At 42.4% G+C, this 27,513-nt stretch overlaps 1 protein-coding gene across 11 annotated transcripts in view; it reads right to left on the reverse strand.

Moving 5' to 3' along the window:
* Positions 1 to 27,513, reverse strand: part of LOC131202771 (tyrosine-protein kinase Tec-like) — a 144,004-nt gene that overhangs the window by 48,039 nt on the left and 68,452 nt on the right. For 8 of the 11 annotated variants that reach the window (XM_058192026.1, XM_058192027.1, XM_058192025.1 and 5 more), the window contains 9 exons: positions 26,881 to 26,935; positions 23,449 to 23,528; positions 20,760 to 20,893; positions 19,641 to 19,715; positions 15,326 to 15,497; positions 13,369 to 13,585; positions 10,920 to 10,984; positions 9,010 to 9,128; positions 5,222 to 5,379 (listed from right to left, as the gene is read on the reverse strand). In XM_058192026.1, coding sequence (XP_058048009.1) covers positions 5,222 to 5,379; positions 9,010 to 9,128; positions 10,920 to 10,984; positions 13,369 to 13,585; positions 15,326 to 15,497; positions 19,641 to 19,715; positions 20,760 to 20,893; positions 23,449 to 23,528; positions 26,881 to 26,935 — 1,075 coding nt within the window. Of the gene's footprint in view, positions 1 to 97; positions 1,690 to 5,221; positions 5,380 to 9,009; positions 9,129 to 10,919; positions 10,985 to 13,368; positions 13,586 to 15,325; positions 15,498 to 19,640; positions 19,716 to 20,759; positions 20,894 to 22,889; positions 23,253 to 23,448; positions 23,529 to 26,880; positions 26,936 to 27,513 lie in introns of those variants that run through there. The other 3 variants (XM_058192034.1, XM_058192028.1, XM_058192030.1) reach the window with 3 other exon arrangements.

The raw sequence follows: 27,513 nt of genomic DNA on the forward strand, positions 1-27,513 counted from the left end.
ACATGGTGAATAGTTTAGCAACTATCTTAACGATGAGCGCAAAGGTTTCATTTTGCTCCACAGACCCACCTGAAAATGAAAAACCAGTGGTTCAACCTTTCATCACAACTTCATATTTATTATATGAAGTACATTTATTAGACATGTTTTGCTATACATTATTTCTTTGGCAATATAGCACGCTTCGCAGTTGGTAAAAAATCAAAATAACAATCTGATTAAAAAAAAACAACCACCCCTCTCCAGTTTGTAATAAAGCTGGGAGCTTGTTCTTTTTTTGCTAAACACCAAACTGAACATGCGGCATATGATAAAGTAGTCGATACGTTGTGCTTTTAAATAGTGTAGGACATACTACATTCTCCCTTGGTACGAAAAACTATGTGCAGTGAGTATTTACAATCCATAAATGGTATTTAGAAGAGGGGTCTCCAACCTTGGCAACTTTAAACCTGGAGGATTTCAACTCCCAGAATCCACCAGCCCGCTTTGCTGGCTGGTGGATTCTGGGAGCTGAAGTCCTCCAGGTTTAAAGTTGCCAAAGTTGGAGACCCCTGTTTTAGAATACATTTATGATGAGTGCCGTGTTTCATTAGGAGCCCTTCTGGTTTCTAGAAAGTTTTAAAGAGGCTTTAATAATATTTTTCTTTTGTGGAGAAATGATATAGCAGATCAAACCGAAAGGGCATTTTTCATCATTAGTGACTGCTTAAACAAGTCACGAGTACTGGAAGGCAGGGGTGAAATCCAGCAGGTTCTGGAGAACCGGTAGTGGAAATTTTGAGTAGTTCGGAGAACCGGCAAATACCATCTCTGGCTGGTTCCAGAGTGGGGTAGGAATGGGGATTTCGCAGTATCCTTCCCCTGGAGTGGGGTGGGAATGGGGATTTCGCAGTATCCTTTCCCTGTCATGCCCACCAAGCCACACCACGCCCAACGAACCGGTAGTAAAAAAAATTGAATTTCACCACTCTTGGAAGGTCATTTGATAGTCTTGTGTTCTTCCTAACGTCTGTTTCGGGCCTGATGGAATCTTTGAGCAGCTTCTAGTCAAGGAGATCTGGTACTTGTGTACTAGTCTTTCTCTTTGTCCCTATTTTCCTGACAAGCCACTGAGATCTTGTATATAAAGACAAGTTCTATAGGATACTCACGGCTCTAGTTCTCCATCTATCTAGTGTACACCATCTCTCTGCTGGCTGGAAACGGAGATGTGGCCAAACACATCTCGAGGGGTCAGCAATGGGCAAGACTATAAACGATAATCGCTTTAAATATTGTTCTTTCACGTCAACAGCTGACTTAACAAAAGGCTTGTGCTGAATTTGGGTTACGTTGTACGGTAGCTTTGTCCTGCTACAAATGGGCATTTTCCCCCCCTCAGGAAAACCACACTGTGGTCCACTTGATAACCATATTATCTGAATAGCCAAATGGACTTTAAATATGCTGGTAAAACTTTCTTCCAGAGAGAAAAGAGCAATATGCACAATTGCCTTATCTTCCCACGGTCCTTTTAAGCAGCATCCAGAGCTGTGTTTCTGGGAAGAATCCAGCAGCATCTCTAAAATGGTACGTCCTTATTGTGAATTCTTGCACCTGCTAAGCTTATAGTCAGGACGAAGAGTCTTCAGCTATACATTCAATCATATGCAGGAGATCCTGAAACGTAGGGCGTCCTTCCGGTTTCTAGAGATAGAAAAGTTTTAAAAAGGCTCCAATTATTGATATTTCTTTTTCTTTTGTCACGCACGATACGCAAATAGTCCTCAATTAGCAATGGTTCAAAGGTGCAACCAACCCTTCAAAAGCTACTTATCGCCAGGTGTGGAGTTCAGATGGCTGCATACACCTGGAGTCATCTTTTGGGAGCTTGGCAATTGGCTCACCTTTACAACCTATTGCAGTTTTTCAGTCAAATGACCGCAATTTATAAAGTTTTCTTATTGGTTCCTGGCTTCTTTGGGCTGTTTCCAGCGAAAACCTTGTAGATGACCCTCACTCCGTCAAAGACCTTGGAGTTTTCATATCCAATGACCTAAGTGCCAAAGCCCACTGCAACTACATCGCCAAAAAGGCTTTAAGCGTTGTAAACTTACTCTTGCATAGCTTCTTCTCCAGAAAGATTACACTACTAACCAGAGCATATAAAACATTTGCTAGACCAATTCTTGAATACAGCTCACCTGTCTGGAACCCACACCTCATTTCGGACATTAAATACAATTGAGCATGTCCAGAAATATTTTACAAGAAGAGTTCTCCACTCCTCTGATCACAACAAAATACCTTATGCCACCAGACTTGAAATCCTGGGTTTAGAAAATTTAGAACTCTGCCGCCTTTAGCATGACCTGAGTATAACTCATAAAATAATCTGCTACAATGTCCTTCCTGTTGAAGACTACTTCAGCTTCAGTCACAACAATACACGAGCACTCAATAGATTTAAGCTTAATGTGAACCGCTCCAATTTTGATTGCAGAAAATACGACTTCAGTAACAGAGTTGTTAATGCCTGGAATGTACTACCAGACTCTGTGGTCTCTTCCCACAATCCCCAAAGCTTTAACCAAAGACTATCTACTATTGACCTCAGCCCATTCCTAAGAGGTCTATAAGAGGCATGCATAAGAGCACCAACGTGCCTACCGTTCCTGTCCTAATGTTCCCTTTGATTGTGTCCAAATTTCGTATAGTTATTACATACTTATGCTTATATATATGCTTATATATCGTATAGTTATTTTATGCTTATATATACTGTTATGACAAATAAATAAATAAAATAAATAAATATAAATAAATAAATAGGGTTTTTTATAAGAGGCACAGTGGGTAGAATGCAGTATTGCAGGCTAATTCTGCCGACTGCCAGCAGTTTGAGTCTCACCAGTTCAAGACTGACTCAGCCTTCCATCCTTCTGAGGTCAGTAAAATGAGGACCCAGTTTGTGTGGGGCAATATGCTGCTTCTGTAAATGGCTCAGAGAGGGCTGTAAAGCACTATGAAGCAGGATATAAGTCTAAGCGCTATTGCTATTGTTATAGGAACATATGAATCTACTTAACAATTCACTCAAAAGTATGGCATTCACGTAATAATTTCGCATTCACTCACCAACCGCCATAAAAAAAGTTGTAAAACTGGGTCTGTTTATGTGGGTGTCTCAACTTACAACCATCATTATTTATGATGGAAATTCTGGGCTCCATTACAGTTGTAAATTGATTAGTAACTAGAAAATCAAACTGAAAGGGTACTTTTCTTCCTCAACTTACGTGACTGCTTAAGTAAATCACAAATACTGGAAGAGGCCATTTAACACAAAATTGTGACGATTATAAATAATTAACATATTACTGCATATGTTTTGAGAGCGATAAGAGCCATGAAATGGACAGTTATCTACATTTTACCCAATTATAAAATTGTTAGTCTTTAAGGTACCACGTGTTTCTTGCTGTTTTGCTGCACTGTCATATTTTGGGAATACAGCACTCTGGTGACAAATAGGTTGACAAACTAAGCAAGCTCAATTCTTCTTTATTCAGTGTTGTTTCAACCTATTGGAATGCACCTCTGAAGTATAGAAGTTATAAGAACATGATAGTTTTACTAAGAGTGAGACAACATTTTATTAGTATTTAATTTCTGTGCTTAGCTCACCCAAATTTTTCTACCTAATACCTCTCTTGTAGATAAAGGTAAAGGTTCCGCTCGCACATATGTGCAAGTCGTTCCTGACTCTAGGGCGCAGTGCTCATCTCCATTTCAAAGCTGAAGAGCCAGCGCTGTCCGAAGACGTCTCCGTGGTCATGTGGCCAGCATGACTCAATGCCAAAGGCGCATGGAACATTGTTACCTTCCCACCAAAGGTGGTCCCTATTTTTCTACTTGCATTTTTTACGTGCTTTCAAACTGCTAGGTTAGCAGAAGTTGGGACAAGTAGCGGGAGCTCACCCCGTTATGTGGCACTAGGGATTCGAACTGCTGAACTGCCGACCTTTCAATCGACAAGCTCAGCGTCTTAGCCACTGAGCCACAGCATCCCTTCCAACAGTATAGTATAGATATATAGTAATAAATCTCCATAAAAACAAGTGACTGTAATTATATAAAATTTATTTACTTATCTATTTAAGTTTGTATTCTGCTCATCTCACTATGGAGAGCAAATCTCACCAGGCTGAAGGTTGACTCAGCCTTCCATCCTTCCGAGGTGGTTAAAATGAGGACCCAGCTTGTTGAGGGCAATAGGCTGACTCTGTAAACCGCTTAGAGAGGGCTGTAAAGCACCGTGAAGCAGTATATAAGTCTAAGTGCTATTGCTATTATTGCATTGACTTATGGCCTGGCAATTTTCACCCGACTGATCGGCAGGGTGCAAAGAACAGTTGCATCTACTTTGGGTCACTCTTCATTCTAGAACAGGGGTCACCAACCTTTTACCCCTCAGGGACCACTAAATTCATAATTTTATATTCCGTGGACCACTAATATCTCCCTAATGACCAGCTGGATGGGCGTGGCTAGGTGGTTATGTGTCTGGGTGGGTGTGGCTAATTTAATGTCACTCAGGTCAAAGGGCACCTCACCAGCCTCTACTTGCCCCTCCCCTCCCACCCACTCATCCCCTGTTTGCCCATGAGAAAGAGTTGGCAAAACAGCTGGCTCAGTTCAAATTGGATCTGACTAAGAAGGAGGCTCAGCAGAATCACCTCACCTGAGGACTACCAGCATAGGTTTTCCAAGCAGAGGGAAGACCTGCAGGAATACAAGGCCAGGTACCGGCACCTGGAGGCTCAGCGGGCTGAGATGGTCAGCCAGTTCCAGGCCATGAGGCAGTCCCACTGGAATGAGGCCCTCTGGCTCTTCGCCACCAGTGGCACTTCCCTCCAGCCTTCGCCCAAAGCCCCACACCAGGAAGCTGAAGCAGACCCCAAGTCAGAATTTCTGCACCCCTCCGACCCACGCAAAAGAAGACCCCAAAGGGGGAGACTTTCTGCAGTAACACAGGTGTTCATTGGACATATCCGGGCCAGGGGCTAAAGTTTGAGGACCCCTGATTTAGTGCAATATAAAACATGCAAATATTTTTTTCTGTGGACCACCAAAATTTTCTCACGGACCACCAGTGGTCCATGGACCACCAGTTGGTGACCGCTGTGCTAGAATACAATATTAGGACTAATGCAAGTGAAATGCAAGTGTAACGTACCTCATGCCAGCACATTACCATCAAGTCAAAAATATTCTTAGAAGCTAGCTTGGGTCGAAATAGTCGGTGTCCTTGAGTAATCATGGTCACTACTTCGTAGTTTGTGTTTGTCTCAAAGGGCATCTTCCCTTCTGTAAACACTTCCCACATGAGAACGCCTGCAAAATGAGAGAGAGAGAGGGATTAGTCAAAGTTCATAGAAATAACTGAATTGAAACATTTCAATTCCAACATTCTGGGTTATCCTCCACGGTGGCAAATACAAATACGTTAATAGAAAATTAATCCTAATGAACTAAATAATCACCTCGCCTAAATCTTCTAAGTTTATTTAGTTTATCAGCAATAGAATGGTTAGACCAGGGATCGGCAACCTTAAACACTCAAAAGAGCCATTTGGACCTGTTTCCCACAGAAAAGAAAACACTGGAAGCCACAAAACCCTTTTGACATCTAAAATGAAGATAACACTGGATATATCGTTGTTTTTACCTTTATGCTATGCATAAACAAACTATAGTGTGTTGCATTTATGAAATGGCATAGGGCCGGGTTATTTACGGGACCACCTACTGCTACCGAATACCTCTCACCGACCTGTGCGCTCTCATAGAGAGGGACTCCTCAGGGTGCCGTCAGCGAGGCAATGTCGTCTGGCGACGCCCAGGGGAAGGGCCTTCTCTGTGGGGGCTCCCACCCTCTGGAACGAACTACCCCCCGGACTTCGTCAGCTTCCGGACCTTCGGACCTTCCGTCGCGGGCTTAAAACATACTTATTTAATTGCGCAGGACTGAGTTAGATTTTAAATTTATGGGTTTTAAATTGGGTTTTATTTCTATATTTTTAATTATTGGGCTTTTAGAATAAGTTTTTTAATTGCTTTTATATTGTATTTATGTGTTTTTAAGTGCCTGTAAACCGCCCTGAGTCCTTCGGGAGATAGGGCGGTATATAAATATGATCAAATAAATAAATAAATAAATAAATCAATGACCTGCTAGAGAGAAAACACATTTTTATTTCTGCATGCAACAAAAACCTTTTGAATGGGTCGAAAAGCTCAATAAATCATGTGCCGGCAGGTGTTGCACATCGGTGGTTGTGACGCATATTTTGAGCGACTGGGAGCCGCAGCAGAGGGATGAAAGAGCCACATGCGGCTCCAGAGCTGCAGGTTGCTGACCCCTGGGTTAGACAAATGCTTATGAAATGAGTCTGAAAAGTGGAAGCAGGCATTAGGGTTACACAGGCACCAAGAATGATTCAGAAGAGGTGCTTCATACCCACTTCTCGGCTACTCATTAAAGCAGCAACATCTTTTTTCAACACTTCTGAGACCCAAAAGAAAAGTCGCCGCGGTTTTCATGAATTGCTTTAATGAGCTGACTATTTAAAGGCGTTCTTTTAAGCTGTGATAAAATAGCTGGTTGCTTTAAGAAGTCACCTTGTTAAAGCAATTGTCAAGAGGCAGCACATTTTTCAGATGTAGCTGCTTTAATAAATAGCGAAGAAACGTGTTCACGGAAAATATGAAGCACTTCTTCTGAATTATCTTAAAAGACACGCAGCTCTTCTAAGCGCAGCAAACTAACTAATGCTACAGGTAGTCCTCGGCTTACAACAGTTCATTTAGTGACCGTTCAAAAAGCGACAGGAGCATTTTTCACACTTACGACCATTGCAGCATCGCCATGGTCACGCAATCAAAATTCACATGCGTGGCAACTGACTCATATTTATGACCGTTGCAGTGTCCTGGGTGCAGGTGATCCCCTTTTGTGACCTTCTGACGAACAAGGTCAATGGGGAAACCAGATTCACTTAACAACCGTGTTACTAACTTAACAACTGCAGGGTTTCGTTTAACAATTATGGCAAGAAAGATTGTAAAACGGGGCAAAATTCACTTAACAAATGTCTCACTTAGCAACAGACACGTTAGGCTAAATAGGGGTGGTAAGTGGAGGACTACCTATAAAGCCAAATTTGAGAGCCTATTAAATAAACATCTTTACCACAAGATTGTGTGTGTGTGTGAGAGAGAGAGACAGATTGTGTGTGTAAAATCAGCATTTTAAAATTAGTAAACCTTTAGAGCATAAAGTTATATAATAATAGATCTATATATAATATAGATAGTATAGTAACAGTATAGTATAAAGGTAAAGGTAAAGGTTCCTCTCGCACATATCTGCTAGTCGTTCCTGACTCTAGGGGGCAGTGCTCATCTCTGTTTCAAAGCCGAAGAGCCAGCGCTGTCTGCAGACGTCTCCGTGGTCATGTGACCAGCATGACTAAATGCCAAAGGGGCACGGAACACTGTTACCTTCCCACCAAAGGTGGTCCCTATTTTTCTACTTGCCTTTTTTACGCGCTTTCGAACTGCTAGGTTGGCAGAAGCTGGGATAAGTAACGGGAGCTCACCCCGTTACGTGGCACTAGGGATTCGAACCGCTGAACTGCCGACCTTTCGATCGACAAGCTCAGCATCTTAGCCACTGAGCCACCGCATCCCTTCCAACAGTATAGTATAGATATATAGTAATAAATCTCCATAAAAACAAGTGATTGTGATTATGTAAAATTTATTTACTTATTTATTTAAGTTTGTATTCTGCTCATCTCACTATGGAGAGCGAATATTACATTATAAACAGCCCAAAGTCACTTAGGTGAGATGGATGATGTAGAAATTTGATAAACAAATAAAACAATCAGAACAGTTAACCAGAAACATGTGTTTTGCAATATATTTAGAAACCACTAGAAGAAAATAAAGCACAAGTTACAAACAGATTACAACATCTGAAACTCCTGAATGTTAAATTTTAAGTTCTAATTTTCATTCTAAGGATTAATGTCCATGACACCCATATTTTATCCAAGATTCCCTGAATTTATTTCACCTAAAACTATTTATTTTTTGTCATTAACATGGAGCATTTTTTTTTGGTTTTATCTTAATTATAATTATTGCTTTGGCAGATAATTTGAAGAGGCTAATGGAAGATCTGAAAAAGTAATTCTCCTAAATTTATTTAACTAATAATAGTAATAAAAAGTTGGCTTGAAACTCAACATTAAGAAAACTAAAATCATGGCATCCGGCCCTCTCAATTCCTGGCAGATAGATGGTGAAGAAATGGAGGTAGTGACAGATTTTATTTTCCTGGGCTCCAAGATCACCGCAGATGGGGACTGCAGCCAAGAAATTAAAAGACGCTTGCTCCTGGGGAGGAAAGCTATGGCAAATCTAGACAGCGTACTAAAAAGCAGAGACATCACCCTGCCAACAAAAGTGCGTATAGTCAAGGCTATGGTTTTCCCAGTTGCAATGTATGGCTGTGAAGGTTGGACCATAAGAAAGGCTGAGCGCCAAAGAATTGAGGCCTTTGAACTCTGGTGCTGGAGAAGACTCCTGCGAGTCCCTTGGACTGCAAGGCGAACAAACAAGTCAGTTCTAGAGGAGATCAACCCTGACTGCTCTTTAGAAGGCCAGATCCTGAAGATGAAACTGAAATACTTTGGCCACCTAATGAGAAGGAAGGACTCACTGGAGAAGAGCCTAATGCTGGGAAAGATTGAGGGCAAAAGAAGAAGGGGATGACAGAGAACGAGGTGGCTGGATGGAGTCACTGAAGCAGCAGGCGTGAGCTTAAATGGACTCCAGAGGATGGTAGAGGACAGGAAGGCCTGGAGGAACGTTGTCCATGGGGTCGCGATGGGTCGGACACAACTTCGCAACTAACAACAACAACAAAGTAATAAAAAAGTTAAACAATCTTACCAAAAGACCAAACGTCAGACTTGCTACTGAATCGGCTGTAATTGAAAACTTCAGGCGGACACCACTTCACAGGAAATTTAGCGCCCGAAGAGCTGGTGTACTGATCATCAAGAACATACCTAAAAGGATGAAAAAAAAGATCCTTCCTCTGAAATGAGTTACAGGGGAACCTCGGTACTCGACCGTTTCAAAACTCGTCAAATTTGGTACTCGACACATTTTGATGAGAAAATGTCCCAGTACTCGATGTTTGTTTAATACTCAATGCGCTGCAATAGGAAAAGGGGGACAACTGCAGAGAATGGACAGGACGTTGTGTTGTGTCCCACTCCTCCGCTGACGGCCGGGTCAGGGAAATCCGAATCAGGCGTGCCTCTGCAGCTCTGCCAAAGTCCTAGCAAAGTCCTCAGGGCAGGCAGGAGACCAGAAAGTGACTTCAGCAAGATATGTTTAGACTTTGCCTGACTCAGAGAATGCCAGAAAGCAGGTCCTTTATATAGGCCATGGGGTGTGGCTCCATGACTCAGCACTTATCCAGGCCTGCCCCTCCCTTCCTTCTGTCGCCACCGCCTATCAATTCTTCTGAAGTGAGGGTCACTCCAGTCTGCAGCTGTTGGCAATTGACCTCCCTCAGGCTCACATGCTGTGGAGGAGGGGGAGGGGTCTAGTTGCTCCGTTTGCCTGGGCATGGAGCCAGAGCTGGGGGCTGGAGGTGCTTCCTCCTCTTCAGCCTGTCTGGGCATGGAGCCAGGGCTGGGGCCGGGAGGCATACTAGGACATTCGTCCGTGTTCAGAAGCAGATAAGAAGGCCCCGGCTGTGGTGAGATCGGACGAGACACAACACGTTGGCCATGCAGGGAAGGTCACTGCAAAAAGAGGGGGACGGCCACAGAAGGTGGACAGGAAGTCGGTCATGATGGGAAGGTCACTGCAAAAGGAGGGGGATGGCCACAGAGAGGGGACAGAATGTTGGTCATGCAGGGAAGGTCAGAAGCAGAAACAAAGGGCCATGTGATAAGTCACATGGTTTGTTTGGAATGCCTCCTTTTTAGTACTCGTCGCACCTCCTGAAACAAATTAACACCAAGTACTGACGTACCACCCTACAAAAAACTGACACAGATAGTCCTCGAATAAAGACCACTTGTTTAACAACGGTTCAAAATTACGACGCCACTGTAAAAAGTGACTTTGACCTATCCTCAAAAGTTATGATTGTTGCAGTTGCTTCATTGCAATTTGCAACCTTTCCAGAGGCCTTCTGGTGAGCAAAGTCAATAGAGGAAGCTGGTTTTGCTTAATAACAACAAGGGCCTCTGGTGGCTCAACGGACTAAGTCTGTCTGTTATTAACACAGCTGCTTGCAATTACTGCAAGTTCAAGTCCCACCAGGCCCAAGGTTGACTCAGCCTTCCATCCTTTATAAGGTAGGTAAAATGAGGACCCAGATTGTTGGGGGCATTTAAGTTGACTTTGTATATAATATACAAATAGGATGAAGACTATTGCTTAACACATTGTAAGCCGCCCTGAGTCTTCGGAGAAATTCAAATAAAAAAATTCCAAAAAAAACCAAAAAACACAACATGTTTCGCTTTCATTACTGCGTGATTTGCTTAATGACCATGGTAAACACGGTTGTAAAATTGGATCTGATCATATGCTTAATGGCTGCATTGCTCATCGACTGAAATTTCAGTCCCAATTGTGGTCGTAAGTTGGGGACTACTTGTATTCAATATTCATGTCACTGCCTAATGGATAAATTTGACAAATATTTGGTTATGTAAGCTACACATTATTGGGGTCTGTTTTAAGTTAAAAACATGGCCACCACTCCACCACTTCGGAAGCTACAAAAATGTAAGCTTAAAATATGCCTGCTTGAAAGGTATAGAGAGGATCAATACCTTGTCATTCCAAAATCAGACACTTTCACCACTCCTGACTCATTCACTAAGCAGTTTCTAGCAGCCTAGAGAAAGAAAAAAAAAGTAAAACAATCGTTGGATACAGATTGCAAATCTTGGATATAGTCTGATTTCTGCTTAAGGTCTAACAGTTACACAAGGGTGAAGGTTTCAGGCTCCAAAAACCAAGAAAGATATGTTAAAGGTAAAGGTAAAGGTTCCCCTCGCATATACGTGCTAGTCGTTGCCGACTCTAGGGGGCGGTGCTCATCTCCGTTTCAAAGCCGAAGAGCCAGCGCTGTCCAAAGACGTCTCCATGGTCATGTGGCCGGCATGACTCAACGCCAAAGGCGCATGGAACGCTGTTACCTTCCCACCAAAGGTGGTCCCTATTTTTTCTACTTGCATTTTTTACGTGCTTTTGAACTGCTAGGTTGGCAGAAGCTGGGACAAATTACGGGAGCTCACCCCGTTACACGGCAGCACTAGGGATTCGAACCGCTGAACTGCCGACCTTTCGATCGACAAGGTCAGCGTCCTAGCCACTGAGCCACCACGTCCCTTAAAGATATGTTACAAGTCTTCAAAAGAGAATTCTTTATTGCTTCTCACCATCAACGGAATCATGCCAAACTAAAGCATGCTACCACCCGCTGAAAGCATGGCTGACTAGGGAATTCTGGGAATCGAAGTCCATATGTCTTCAAGCTGCCACGGTTGAGAAATACGAATTGAGTGTAATGCAAATCAAGGGTCTCCAGGATCATTTGAATTATGGGTTCTTTAAGGATTAGTGGTTCTAATACTTTTCTAGAGAGAAAAGTAAAAGCAATGAACTAAGTTTACTGAAGTGCATCCTGGAGATCATTAGTGTTCCCCCTTCCAGAATGGCTCAAGTGCTCCAATTATGTAACATAATGTTTTTAGGATTTTGATGTTTTTCTGCCCCACTGTCGTGTCCCACTCCTCTGCTGACGACCGGGTCAGGGAAATCCGAATCAGGCGTGCCTCTGCAGCTCTGCCAAAGTCCTAGCAAAGTTCTCAAGGCAGGCAGGAGACCAGAAAGTGACTTCAGCAAGATATGTTAGACTTTGCCTGACTCAGAGAATGCCAGAAAGCAGATCCTTTATATAGGCCATGGGGTGTGGCTCCATGACTCAGCCTGCCCCTCCCTTCCTTCTGTCGCCGCCGCCTATCAATTCTTCTGAAGCAATTGGCAATTGACCTTCCTCAGGCTCACATGCTGTGGGGGAGGGGGAGGGGTCTAGTTGCTCCGTTTGCCTGGGCATGGAGCCAGAGCTGGGGGCTGGAGGTACTTCTTCCTCCTCAGCCTGTCTGGGCATGGAGCCAGGGCTGGGGCCGGGAGGCATACTAGGACATTCCTCAGCGTTCGGAAGCAGATAAGAAGGCCCCGGCTGCGGTGAAAGCGGGCGAGACACAACACCCACTGTCACTTTCCAGCTATAGCTTCCAGATGGCCCTCAAAGGCGGCCTCATGTAGAACATGCTGCAGTAATCCACTTGTAAGAAGAATAAGACATGAGCGGCTGTTAACATGTGTGGAAAATGTGATAAGCTGTTCTGACCCAGCTCCCCAAACATGACAAATCCTCTGAAGTGAACTCAAAGATTCCTTTATTAGGAGCGCCAGCAGCCCCGGCAAAAAATTTCTCTCTCAACGCAGGCTAACAGGTCTGTCTGGCAGGGAGATGAATAGTTGTCTGCCGCATCTGTTCATCTCTGCCCCCTGCCTTTTATCCTTCTGTCCCAAGGACCAGCCCATAGATTTCCATTGCTCTCCTCTCCTCTCCTCTGCCTTCTGCGCATCCGCATGTCAGGACTCAGCTATTCCTCCTCTTCCTCATCAGCCACCTCCAGACCTGGGGGCTGTTGACTCTCCATATGAGGGCTGACGGATGGCCCAGGCTCCGCCTCTCTCTCTGACAGCTCCATTTCCTCTTCCCTCTCAGAGCTCTCAGGTTGCCTTGGTACTGACCCTGACTCCCATGCCTCCTCCTCATCTGATTCGGTTGCTGGAGGGGCTGGCAGCCGACAGGCCACAACGTAAACATACTTTGCCATTCATGGTGGAGCCTCCTTCTCGGTTAAATCCAGTTTGAAATGAGCTGTTTTGCCAACTCTTTCTCATGCTGGCTGCTTAGCTCCAACAACTGCTTCCCGTTGGGGCCTTAAGGAGCCTGGGTGGGGAGGCGAGGAATGGCTGGCAGGGGAGGTGCGAGGAGAGGCTGGCAAGGTGCCCCTCGACGTGAGTGACATCAAGTTGGCCACACCCACCCAGCCGATCATTAGGTAGATCATCTTAGTGGTCCATTGGATTTAAAATTATGAAGTTAGTGATCCCTGAGGTCTGAAAGGTTGGGGACCCCTGCTTTAGATCCTGTACTTTATGAATGCAACACATTTACCACATGTTCATCCCCAGACTTACCAAATCTCTGTGAATGAAGCTATTTCTCTCCAGGTATTCCATTCCTTCCGAGACATCCTGACACATAGTCAGCAGGTTATCTTTAGTGAAGTGTCCACGTCTTTGGCGAAGATAATTTAGAAGGCAGCCGTGTTCCATGAACTCCGTCACTATGTAGATAGGTCTCTGCTGAGTACAAACACCATATAGCTGGACTAATTTCGGATGGGTCAACTTCCTGAAAGTAGAAGAAAGAAAGAAAGAAAAAGAAAGAAAGAAAGAAAGGAAGGAAGAAAGGAAGGAAGGAAGGAAGGAAGGAAGGAAGGAAGGAAGGAAGGAAAGAAGGAAGGAAAGAGTAAAATGGGAAGCAATAGGGAAATATAAATGGAAATATAGATGTCATTTTCTTCATGAAGTTAACTTTATCTAAAAAAACATACATGTTTGGAAAGAAGTCAATGCGAAAGAGCTTATGCAGCCTTTATGCTAAAAACACAAGAAAAAATTCAGAAGAGATAAAGTTGTAGCAGAGTAAAATAGCAAGTCCTCGTCACATAATGGCTTATAACTGCAGGGCAGGGCAATAGCATTCAATATTATGGCAGTTGGAATTAAGCAACCAAGATTTAGGATGTGAAACCAATACAAAATGCAGGCTCAAACTTCAGCATACAGAAATGTGGCTGTAAAACTCCACCGCTGATATTATATCCCAAAATTTAATGTTTTGTAAGAGTACACATCTAAAATAAATACAACAGACAGCTGGAGTTCTGTCAATCTATTCTAATAATAATTTATTTTTCTTCCTTCCTTCCATATAATAGAATTATTTACAGCTAGAGAGTCCTAGTTTCTGAATCTCTAATGTTAAAGGTTATTTCAATTTCAAACCTTCTTCCCATGAAGGTCTGTAAGGAGCGTGCATAAGAGCACCAACGTGCCTACCGTTCCTGTCCTAATGTTCCCTTTGATTGTATCCTATTTCATATAGTTATTACATACTTATGGTTATATATATATGTTTATATATCGTATAGTTATTTCATGCTTATGCTTATATATAATGTGACAAATAAATAATAAATAAATGAAACATCATTTTATACATTAAGCATTTAAATATGTTAATGAAGTGGTTCATGAATATCCCTGTGCTGGAAGATATTAAGCAGCTGGAACAAAAAAAATGCCAAAGGGTTTTTTGTATCAGTAGGGATTTGATTATATCACTGCCTTTAGTATGGGATACTGCATGCATTTTGCTAGCAATATATTGCTAATAATATTAGTATCATTAATTGTTTAAACAGCCCATTCTTCTCCTGATCAAAATACAGATTTGGTTCCTGCTAAATTTGACCTACAGGGACGCGGTGGCTCAGGGGCTAGGACGTTGAGCTTGTCAATCGAAAGGTCGGCAGCTCAGCAGTTCGAATCCCTGGTGCTGCCATATAACGGGGTGAGCCCCCGTTACTTGTCTGCCAACCTAGCAGTTTTGAAAGCATGTAAAAATGCAAGTAGAAAAAATAGGGGCCACCTTTGGTGGGCAGGTAACAGCGTTCCGTGCGCCTTTGGCGTTGAGTCATGACGGCCACATGACCACGGAGACGTCTTCGGACAGCGCTGGCTCTTCGGCTTTGAAACGGAGATGAGCAACGACTAGCACAACTAGAGTTGGCAACGACTAGCACGTATATGCGACGGGAACCTTTACCTTTACCTTTTTAAATTTGACCTTAGCAAGTTCGATACTTCCAAAATAGATTTTTTTTTACAATGCACCAGGGAACAAAATAAGGAGAGAAGCATTATAGGCCTTTGATGTTCTGACTCAGGCAGTAGATGTAATTCTGTAAAACGAAGGGAAACAGCAGAGCATCTCAAGATGTTCAGAAGACATTTCTTAAGACGTTTTGCAGCAAGATTCTTTAGCGATTTCTTAAAATAATAACCGGCACCTTTGCCCGTTACTTACATCATCACTTTAGCTTCTTCTATAAAGTCCTCTTCGTACATGGCACCTTCTCGGATGGCCTTGATGGCTACTTTGTACTGGGCTCTCCATTTACCCAGCCGGACTACCCCAAAGAGACCGCTGCCCAGTTCTCGCATAAAGGTGAGTTCTGCTGGATTGATTTCCCATTTCTCTATAAAAACAAGAAAAGATCACTTGAGGATAAACCTCCAGGGCAAACAGGAAGACAATTTTTTTAAAAAAATATATATATTTATTAAATTTTTCCAATGTTTAAAACACAAAACACAAATTTACACTCATTAGTATCAATATCATCCATAACATTCATATTTACATAAATTCTATTTCTATGGTTCACTATCCTATATTATACCATCGTTTAAATTATAACAATATCCACAATCATATTATCATCAATATGTTATAGTTCAGGGGTCTCCAACCTTGGCAACTTTAAGAATACTCTGGGAGTTAAAGTCCACAAGTCTTAAAGTTGCCAAGGTTGAAGACCCCTGATATAGTTCTTATATATTATACGTTATATATTTTACTTTATACATCTTGTGCATTAATTTTATTCCTATTCTCAAGCCAAGTATACAGTACCATCTACTCCAAATTTGATAATATTCAGATTTCTCTCTCTTTCAATTCCATAGACAGCCTATCCATTTCTGCACTGTATTATCGTTGGTTCTTAAGTAATATCAACCTGTTTCCAATTCTGCGCAAAAATGATTCTGGGTTCTGTTAATATGTGTAATATTATGTATTGAAATTGTTTACCCATTTTCCCATCTAAAACGTCCAAAAGAAGTAATTCAGGCTTCAATTCAATGTTTTTTGTTCAGTTATTTCTTCTAACCATTTTCTTATCTTATGCCAATATTTCCTGGGCTTGGAACAAGTCCACCACATGTGGTAGCAAGTTCCCCTTTTTATTGTCAGTATTCTTTGCCATGAGGGTCTTGTTCTTATTTCATCTTTCTTTCAAACCCAAGAACTTTTGAAAATTCAAACTCTTCAAGAGCACTCTTGACGATTCTCACTGCTTATTCTCAAATACTGCCTTCGGACCTCTTTCCAAGATATAATCTTTTGTCACTCAGCAGAAATGACTCAAGCGTATTATGGGAAGGGATTTTCATCTTGTGTGTTTAGTACTATCAAAAAATGACCAGAGAGAAATGACTGAAAAAACCAAACTCTACATCAAATTTTCTCAAGACTTGAGAGCACTCAACATTTTTCTCAACAACTTATTGTTCGCAGGGATTAAAGCAGGGGTGAAATGTAAATTTTTTTACTACTGGTTCTGTGGGCGTGGCTTGGTGGGGGTGAGGTAATGTGACTGGGTGGGCGTGGCCAACTTTTTTTTTCTTTTAAAAGCATTTTTTCGGCAGAATAGGTTGTAGAAAAAATGCTTTTAAAAGGCTCCTCTAACGATCCCAGCTGAGTTGCCTGATAGTCAGAGGCTTTTCTTTTCTTTTAAAAGCTTTTTTTTTTGCCTTTAAAAGAAAAATAAGCCTCTGGCGATCAGACAACTCAGCTGGCATGGTCAGAGGAGCCTTTTAAAAGCATTTTTTCTACAACCTATTCGGCCGAAGAGGTTGTAGAAAAAATGTTTTTAAAAGCCTCTGAATAGAATAGAATAGAATAGAATAGAATAGAATAGAATAGAATAGAATTTATTGGCCAAGTGTGATTGGACACACAAGGAATTTGTCTTGGTGCATATGCTCATATGGTGTACATAAAAGAAAAGATACGTTCATCAAAGGTACAACATTTACAACACAAACGATGGCCATAGGGTACAATTTAACCCTTAATGATATCAACAAAAAGTTACAGTCATACAGTCACAATGACAATCCCAGCTGAGCCGCGTGATCATCAGAGGCTTTTTAAAAAACTTCTAAAAGCATTTTTCGGCCAAAGAAAAATGCTTTTAAAAGTAAAAAAAAAACCACTTCTGATGATCGCGTGGCTCAGCTGGGCATGGAGGGGGGAGGGGGGATTTTTGCTACCGGTTCTCCGAACCACCCTCCGCCATTGCTACTGGATCGGGTGATCCGGTCTGAACCGGGAGCATTTCACCCCTGGATTAAAGCACACTGACTGATTGTTATCTGCCTGGCACTGGGTGCCAGCGGTGAAATCCTCTGAAGTCTGCTACCAGTTTTGTGAGTCTGTTACCGAGTGCACGCTTTGTGCGCGCATGTGCACCTGAGGCATCCCCACGCAGTGCTAAAAAAGAAACATTTTGAAGCCTTCCGAGCCTGCAAAGGTAAGTAGAACAGCGAGGAGGGAGGAAATCCGCTGTGCCACGCGATTTAGATTAGCTAGAAAGCAGGAAATCAGATGATTCTAGCTAATATAAATCGCGCATCACAGCTGATCGTCGCCCACCTGATCGTCGGAAATACCGGTTCGCCTGAATTGGTAGCATTTTTTACTACCAGTTCAGGAGAACCAGTCCAAACCAGTAGCTTTTCACCTCTGCTGGGGGCTAATAATATTATGAAAACCTGCCAACTCTTTCCTATGTAAAAACATGAGATACTAAATACCTTCTGGGCGAAAATGGATGAGGATAATGGATTTTGACCCAGCTAGCATGATTGTGTATAAACAGAACAATTAGCAAGGTGGTTAATGGATGACTAGATAGAGCATTTTATAGAACAGGCCAGGAGCAGTACAATCCTAAGTATCTGTTGCTTTTTTATTTTTTAAAATACAGGCAAATCATTGCCAAGCAATGATTATTAGATTGCAATCCAATTTGCCTGTTGTGATCCAGGCCCAAGTAGGTAGTAGGAAACTCAGTCAGTGAAAAAACAAACAAATTTTATTCGAACAGCTGAGAATTGCTTCATTCTCAGCCTAGTTCAACTAAATTAAATCAAATTTCTCCCAACACAAATTCCTCAGTCCTATCACAAACCTTGGTCCAATTAGGCAAACTGCCAAAGGCCTTTCTTGGCAAAAGTTCAGAAGACACCGATACAAAAATAAATGCAAGAAGACGAAGCTACCAACATTGTTTTCCGGCAAAGCCCAAATGCCGGTGCTGGTCTGTTTTAAGCCTTATGGGAGGGGCCAATCATCTCTTGGCCCTACTCCCGAGTTGCCCTCTTTGTTTGAGCTGCTCTTGCCTTCTGGCAGCTCTTCTCATGCGTGCATTAGGAACAGGCTCCTCCTGTTCCTCTGCCTCACTACTATCAGTCTCTGGAGGCTCTGGAGTCCGCACCTCACTCCCCGATGGCCCTGGCCCCACCTCAGTCTCTGACACAGAGCCCTCATCCGGGCCTTCCCCAGCCTCATTGCTATCCGACTCCGTTGCCAGCTCTGCAGGCTGCTGGCAGACCATAACACTGCCATCCAAAAGAGACACTCTCATTCTTCCCACCCAAAATAGACACGGAAACGTATTTTGCCTCCTGTATTTTGACAGCTCTGTTGTGTGTTTTCTTTTGCATTTGGAAGCTTTGTCTCAAAAACCCTTTTATAATTCAAACACATTTTGTCATTTAAACACAGCTGCTACGGTTACGGTGAATGTTGCTTGTCCTTGCACTCAGTTTTATCTTCCAGGCCAAACAAATAGATAACCAAGGGCCCGTCTGGTACAGTGCAGTGTTGGTGAACCTTTTCAGCACCGAATGCCAAAACAGGAAGAGCATGCGCGTACCGGGCGGCAGCTGTTCCGGTTTCTGGTGTTTGCATGCACACCGGCTACCTGATCTTCCGGTTTCTTGTATGCATGCACGTGCACATGCGCACGCCAAAAACCAGAAGACCAGTTGCCCGGCGTGGCGGAATCCAGAAGAACAACAGGCGACAGCTCGCATGCCTGGAGAGACGGCTCTGCGTGCCACTTCCAGCATCCATACCGTAGGTTCACCATCACGGGTATAGTGATTAAGGTATCAGTCTATGAACTGGGACAGGGGTCTTCAACCTTGGTAACTTTAAGCCTGGTGGACTGCAACTCCCAGAATTCCCCAGCCAGCTTTGCTGGCTGGGGGATTCTGGGAGTTGCAGTCCACCAGGCTTAAAGTTGCTAAGGTTGGGGACCCCTGAACTGGGAGACTATGAATTCTAGTCCCACCTTAGGCACAAAGCCAGCTTGATGAGCTTGGGCCAGTCACTTTCTCCCAGTCCCTCAGAAGGAAGCAATGGCAAACCACTTCAGATGGTTGAGATTTGAGCCATCATGATAGTTGAGCGGAAATATATTTATTTATTTCAGTTTTTTCTTAATCTACAAAATCAGTCATATCTTCATACAGAAATATAAATGTACCATAGCTGAATCCAGCAGTAGTTGGTGAAGGTTTCACTTTTGGAGTCACTGGGTATCGTAGCCTCGTCACAAGCCCTAAGATTCACAGAAAATTCATATGGCGAATAAGTTACTTTAAAAATTAAGCAAGACAAACAATACTTTCTAGTGTTTTAATGTTAACTAAACACCATGTTATGGTGTTAACTATGTTACTTTCTTATATCATTTGTATATACTTTGAAATAACTTTAAGCACAAAGCATTTTCTTGATAATTTTCAGAAACATTTCAGTATAAGAATTTAGGGCTATCAACAGCATGGAAAATTAACATTTTTTTTACTGCTTGAAACCTGCAAAATATAGGACAAATTTAACAGTTTTCTATAAAAATTTGGAACTTCTAAGCATCATATATATATATATGATATATATATATTTATGATATATATATATATATATTTGTTTTCTGAGGTTTTCGCGGGTGTTTGTATGTAGATCTTTGGTTATTGGGTTTTCTCCCGTAAAATTGGAAGTGTCTTGGCGACGTTTGAAGTCTCATTCGTCATCTTCAGGCTTCAGCCGTGAAGCTTTTGCTCCCAGAAGCACGGCTGAAGCCTGAAGATGACGAATGAGACTTCTGAAACCTGCAAAATATAGGACAAATTTAACAGTTTTCTATAAAATTTGGAACTTCTAAGCATCATATATATATATATATATATATATATATTTATATCCCGCCCTTCTCCGAAGACTCAGGGCGGCTTACAGTGTGTAAGGCAATAGTCTCATTCTATTTGTATATTTATATACAAAGTCAACTTATTGCCTCCCCAACAATCTGGGTCCTCATTTTACCTACCTTATAAAGGATGGAAGGCTGAGTTAACCTTGGGCCCGGTGGGATTAGAACCTGCAGTAATTGCAAGCAGCTGTGTTTAATAACAGGCTTCTTACAGCCTGAGCCACACCGCGGCCCATATATGACTGAAGCAGGAGTGACGTAGAATTATTTGAATAATTTATTTTCTTCAATCATATTAAAACCATTAAAGCATCTTCAAAACAGCTGAAATTTAATAGTTTGGAGACAAAAAGTAAAAATGAAAGGATAGAATACTCAAAGGTCATTTACCTGCAGCATTGTGTTTGTGATAGTCAATTAACTCTGGAATAGAGTCAAACAGATGCTTTTCCGCCAAATAATATTGCTTCTGTGATGTCATCGTTTCTTTTATATGGTAGTGTCTTATGCCAGATAGCCCTTCTCTAAAAAAACACAATGTAGAAATTAAAAGGTTTTCACTCAAAAAAAAATTTCTGAATAAACTTATGCTCTTATCAAACTAACAAAATATTCCATTTAATTTTGGAGATCTATAGTACTGAATATGATGGGTCTATTTAGGAACATGCTTTGTACTCCAGTGATCTTAACTACAAGAAAATGTGGGCAGTTGGAATTTTTTCAATGGAAGAAATGAATTTGACTTTTCAGAAACAGTGTAGTGTTTTGGAAATATGTATGCCCCGCGTTACATTCAATTAACTCAGAAACATCTGAGGGATGTAGTCCAGAGTTTTGAATGCTAACATGATTTCTGAAACCTGCGAAGGGGATCAAAGCAAAATTTAATATTTGCTGCCTACATTAAGTAGCATGCATATCTCTAAGATCTTTGAAAACTAGGTCCATCATTCTATTTGATTCTTCTCTTACACATACTTTTTTAAGGACAAAATGAGAACAGTAAGGAATAGAGGTAGCCCTCGAATTACAAGGGGGAAGGATACTGCAAAATCTCCATTCCCACCCCACTCTGGGACCAGCCAGAGGTGATATTTGCCGGTTCTCCAAACTATTCAAAATTTCCGCGACCGGTTCTCCAGAACCTCTCAGAACCCGCTGGATTTCATCCCTGCCCTAACTCAAAAAAAAGCAAATCTATATTTAAAAATATGTAAAATATGGAGCTACACATTTCTGCAGTCAACAAAGCGTTAATTCAAAAGGTCGAAGAGCTCTATATATGAACCTTAATACGAGCAAGGTAATTGCGGCTATGTGAATAAAAAAGAAAGGAATTTTTGAAAATTGAAAAATGTGTGTGCATATGTGTATGAAAAGTTAATTGATTCCAGATTGTTTATATTTGTTCCTGGTTGCTGAGAATTTAGGAATTAGGTTTATCAACTTCGGGAGAAGGGCGGTATAAAAATCTAATAAAACTAAAACTAAACTAAACTAAACTTTAATCTAATATAGGTAGTCCTCGACTTACGACCCCAGTTGAGCCTAAAATTTCGGTTAATAAGTGAGACATTTGTTAAGTGAGTTTTACCCCGTTTTACGACCTTTCTTGCCAGTTGATATTGCAGTGAATTGGTGCAGTTATTAAGTTAGTAACACAGTTGTTAAATCAATCTGGCTTCCCCAATGACTTTGCTTGTGAAAAGGTCGCAAAAGGGATCACATGACCCCAGGACACCGCAACCGTCATAAATATGAGTCAGTTGCCAAGCATCTAATTTCTGATCACATGACCATGGGGATGCTGCAACCATCGTAAGTGTGAAAAGCAATCATAAGCCACTTTTTTCAACGCTGTTGTAACGGTGAACAGTCACTAAATGAAATGTTGTAAGTTGAGAACTACCTGTAGCGGCAACACAGTCACATCAAAATCAGGCAGCATTTTATTTACCATATTTTTCGGAGTAGAAGACGCACTTTTTCCTCCCATAAAAGAGGGTGAAAATTGGGGTGTGTCTTGTACACCAAATGTAGCCCCGCCCATCCACCAGGCCCTACCCTTTGGCCTCCGCCTCCCAGCAATTTACCTCCTTACAGCAAACAGCCCGTTTCAGCTTCAGTACAGCCAGCAATTTACCATGTTACAGCAAACAGCAAACAGTCCGTTTCAGCTTCAGCACAGCCTGATTGGCACAAGCAGTTGATTGTCGGTTGGATCGGCCTCCCGACCCTCAGCTGTTTCACGCTGCAGGGATTGCCATGGCCTATTGACTTGAAGGCCTCTGCTGCTTGTTGCAATGAGGCAAATTGCTGGGAGACAGATTTTTTTTTCTTATTTTCCTCCCCCCAAAAAGTAGGTGTGTCTTATACTCCAGAGCATGTTCTGTCTCCGTCCTCACTTTGGAGTAACGAGCTGGCCTACAGCCAGTGGATACACGGCTCCTATCAGTCCTGGCCGAGAAAACGCAACTGCCTGCCAAAAAGTTCAAACAGATTAAGACTTCAGCTCACTTCGACACGGTTCATCTAATTTGCTTCCCGTGGAGCTGAGAGCAGTCCCAAAGCTCCTTATATATCCTGTGGGGTGGGGCTCCTGCCCCACCCTTCCCTTTGATGACGCCGGCTCTCTAATCTTCTGAAGCGTGGTTCGATCCAGGCTCGATTAGTATGATTATCAGCTGCGTCTGAAGGCGTAGCCTGAGGAAGGGAGGAATCAGGGGATGTCAGCCTCATTAGGTCCTCCGACTGGCCTGGTTCTGGCTCCTGGAGCCGGGCCAAAGGAATTGGTGCTTCTGAGGTAAGCCTTACCGGCCCTTCCCCTTCACTCTCGGAGTCACTTTCGGGCATGGGGCCAGGTTCGGGGGCTGGAGCCACAACATAGCGTCTTATACTCTGAAAAATACGGTAGTTCAATTGAGCTGATTTGTTGTGTCAATAAATGGATGTCCTCTTACTTAAAGCCTCAAGAGAAGATTTCATTTTTATAGGGCTATGTCTCTGTAAGCATGTAAGAATATATTTAAAATGTTGACGGGAAAACTAGCTGTCATCACTTGGATCAGAAACTTACCCTCCAAATTTTGCGTAAAGCGATACTGTATATAAACCTGGTTGACTGGAGTCCCTCACCATAAACCCCCCTTCTTTATCCTAAAATCCAAGAAAAAGAAATAAAACTTTTATTAGAAACCAACGAAAATTCTTTGTTGCATGATTTGCAAGATTCACAATTTACTTACGAAACTAATTTGGCATTTCAATTGTAAGGGACTCCATCCAGCGGTGGGATTCAAATTATTTAACAACAGGTTCTCTGCCCTAATGACTGGTTGGGTGGGCGTGGCCAAGGTGGGTGTGGCCAGGAGGTGTAACAGGCAGCACTCGGATTCCTGCACCCCCCTGGGAGCAAAGACGGGCTTCCCCTGTGCTCCATTTTGGGCCTAGGAGGTCTCCCTGCAGCCTCCTGGGAGCGAAAAAAGACCGCAGAGGGGTGCACTGCACCCTCCGAGTTCCGTTTTGAGCCTAGTAGGCCTCCCTGCACTTACCTGGGAGCCAAAATGGGGAGCTTGGGGAGTACTATAAGGGGCGGGGCAGGGATGGGTGGGGCCAGCCAGCAACTTACTGCTGGTTCACCAGAGCCGGCCCAAACCGCTGAATCCCACCACTGACTCCAACGAGGGGTGAAATCTAAAAAATTTCCCTACTGGTTCTGTGGGCGTGGCTTAAGTGGTGGGCATGGCTTGGTGGTCAGGTGACTGAATAGGCGTGGCCAATAATAATAAATAATAAAAATAATAAAGTATACAAAACTTGGGAGCGCACTGGTCTACCTTCTTTAAAAATAGAGGCACCGGTCTATCAATTGCCTTTTTTTTGGGAGGCACCAGTCTACCTTCTTTAAAAATAGAGGCACCAGTCTACTAGCCGCCTACAGCACTGATCAGCTGTAGTGCGGCCCTTCGAAGCGCCGTGGCAGTCATTTAAGGCCGTCTGCAGCTATATCACCACCGAGAGCTTCAGGGACGGAGAAGAGGAACAGCGAGGTGTGGGTGGTGGGGGAGGGGGGCAGGGATTTTTGCTACCGGTTCTCCGAACTACTTGCCCCCATCGCTACTGGATCGCGCGATCCACTCCAAACCGAGAGCATTTCACCCCTGACTCCAACCATGATAAATGCTAGCTCTGCCCTGACAAGCTGTTTCCTGGTGGGAAAAAAATGCTACCAGGAACAAAGCAGCTCTCTTTGAAGCGTTAGAACACTCTTGATGTTAAAAAAAATATCAGACTTAAAATTTGATTGTTACACACTCACACGAAGATCTCTCTCAAAGTACTTCTGTGAATCTTCCAAAGGACATGGATGTTTTAAAGTTCCCAAAAGAGGTGCTTGGGACACTCCAGCATACTTGGCAAAGCTCCTCTTTGAAATGCTTTGCATAATTCTAATGAACATTGAGCATTTGCTAACAGTTTTGTATCGGATTTTACTTAGAAGCATTGAACAAAATAACAGAGCGGAATAACAGAGCTGGAAGGGACCTCGGATATCTTCTAGTCCAACCCTCTGCTCAACCGGGAGATCATGTACCATTTTACACAACGGGCTGTCTGGTCTCTTCTTAAAAACCTCCAGAACCTTCACAGCTTCTGGAGACAAATCATTCCACTGTTAAGTTGTTCTGTCAGGAAATTTCTCCTTAGTTCTAGGTTGGTTCTCTCCTTGATTAGTTTCCATCCACTGCTTTTTGCCTTCTTGCCTTCTACTGCTTTGGACAATAGGTCAGGGATCTCCAAGCTTGGTCCCTTTAAGACTTGTGGACTTCGACTCCCAGAGGAGTCGATTCTGGGAGTCGAAGTCCACAAGTCTTAAAGGGACCAAGCTTGGAGATCCCTGCAATAGGTTGACACCCCCCCTTTCTTTGTGGAAGACCCTCAAATATTGGAACACTGCTATCATGTCAACCCTGGTCCTTCTTTTCACTAGACTAGGCATATCCAATTCCTGAAACCGTTCTTCGTATGTTTTAGCCTCCAGTCCCTTAATCATCTTGGTTGCTCTTCTCTGTACTCTTTCTAGAGTCTCCCCTTTTTTTTATATATTGTGGAGACCAAAACTAGACGCAGTATTCCAAGTGTGGCCCATTATAAAGTGGTATTAACACTTCCCACGATCTTGATCCTATTCCTCTGTTTTTCTTGGCAGCTGCAGCAGACTGCTGACTCATATTTAAATAATTGGCCGCTATCTTCTCGCAGTTGCTACTATTGAGGCAGGTACTACCTATTCTATACTTGTGCATTTGGTTTTCCTGGGATAAGTGTAGAACCTTACTTTTCTCTCCACTGAATTTCATTTTGTTAGATAGGTCCAGTGTTCAATCTGTCGGGATCCTGCTGTATCTTTAGCCTGTCTTCTGGATAGGCTAGCTGGCTATTCCTGCCAGTTGATGTCGCCTGTAAATTTGATGAGTTCCCTTTCTATCCTCTCATCGGAATCATTGATTAAGATATTGAAGAGTACTGGGCCTAAGACAGGGCCTTGACTTTTTTCTTGTTTTTTGCATTTTGCAAGAAGCTTTTTTGTAATTTTTTTTTACTTTTGTCACAACCCTTAGTTCATTCTGAGCCTTAGCTTTCCTGACTTCATCTTTGCAGGTTCAGGCTACTTGCTGATTTTCTGCCCTTATTATTTGCCCCTCTTTTCAGTTTTTATACTTGTCCTTTTTGTCTTTCAGTTTATCACAGAGTTCCATGTGCAGCCATGCTGGTTTCTTTAGAGATCTATTTTTCTTCTTCATTGGAATTGTGCTAGACTGGGCTTTTATATCTAACTTTTCAAAGCTTCCCAAGCTTCTTGGGTTGTTTTCTCCTTGAGGATTCTCATCCATGGAATCTTTCCCAAGAAATTAGCTTCCTTAAAGTCCAAGAGACTCTAGTTTGACTTTGTTCTATTGCTTTTGCTTGCATAATGTTGAATTGCAATATTGCTTGGTCACTCCTCCCCATGGTTCCTGTAACTTCAATGCAGTGGTGGGATTCAAATAATTTAATAACCGGTTCTCTGCCCTAATGATTTCTTCCAACAATCAGTTCACCAAACTGCTCAGAAAATTAACAACCGGTTCTCCCGAAGTGGTGCAAACTGGCTGAATCCCACCACTGCTTCAATGCCTTTTATCATTTAATTTCTCTTAGTGAGAATTAGGTCCAGTATGGCTGACCCTCTAATTGCTTCTCTATCTCTTTGGGAAACAAAATCGTCAGCTACGTTTGTCAGGAATCCGTTTGATCTTCCACTAGGTGCAGAGTTTGTCTCCCAGATGATGTCAGCGTAGTTAAAGTCCCCCATTTCTATTGTGTGTGCTTCTTTACATACCTTAATTAACTGACTAGCAAAAAATTCATCTATTTCCTCTATTTGATTGGATGGCTTGTAGTATACACCTATGGCAATGTCATTCTATTCTTCCCTTTTATTTTATCAAAATAATGGTAAGCCTACCTCATTTCTGAGAAGTTGTTCCGCCTGACTTCTGTTCAGATTTCTGCAATACCACCTAATGAAGAAATCAGTAAAAGTTTAGCATATTATATATAAGTGCTACCTTTGCATGTATATGTCTCTTTACTAGGTCTTTAGATTTGAAGGCAAAATACATTTTTCAAAGCTCATGAGGTAGCACCTAACTGCACCTACAAACACATCTCTTCCCATGGTGCAGCTGCAGAAGATAATCACCGTCTCAGAAAAAAAGGTGGCTGCTTTAAGGAGTTCTGGGCCAGTGCCACATTCATGTTCTGCATACTTCAAAGCACTTTTCTGGTATTGAAGTTGGAGCGTTCTATGGGTCTGATGCTTATCTTCCAAAATATACCCCTATGAGTTGGTCCAACTCTTTTTTGAAGCCAGCCGAAGTGGTAGCCAGCACTATATCTCATGGAAGCAAATTCCAAATTATGTATTTCATTTTTTTAAAAAATCCTTTTGTTTCTCGTGATCCTTCTAGGATTCAATTTTATTGGATGGCCTCTGGTTCTAGCATTTTTTGGGAAGAGGAAAATAGTTTTTTCATGTCCACTTTATCTACACTGTGCCTGTGTGTGTGTGTGTGTGTATTTATGCCTCTATTGTGTC

This window comes from Ahaetulla prasina, chromosome 8, assembly GCF_028640845.1.
Source record: "Ahaetulla prasina isolate Xishuangbanna chromosome 8, ASM2864084v1, whole genome shotgun sequence".
NCBI classification, from domain to species: Eukaryota; Metazoa; Chordata; class Lepidosauria; order Squamata; family Colubridae; genus Ahaetulla; species Ahaetulla prasina.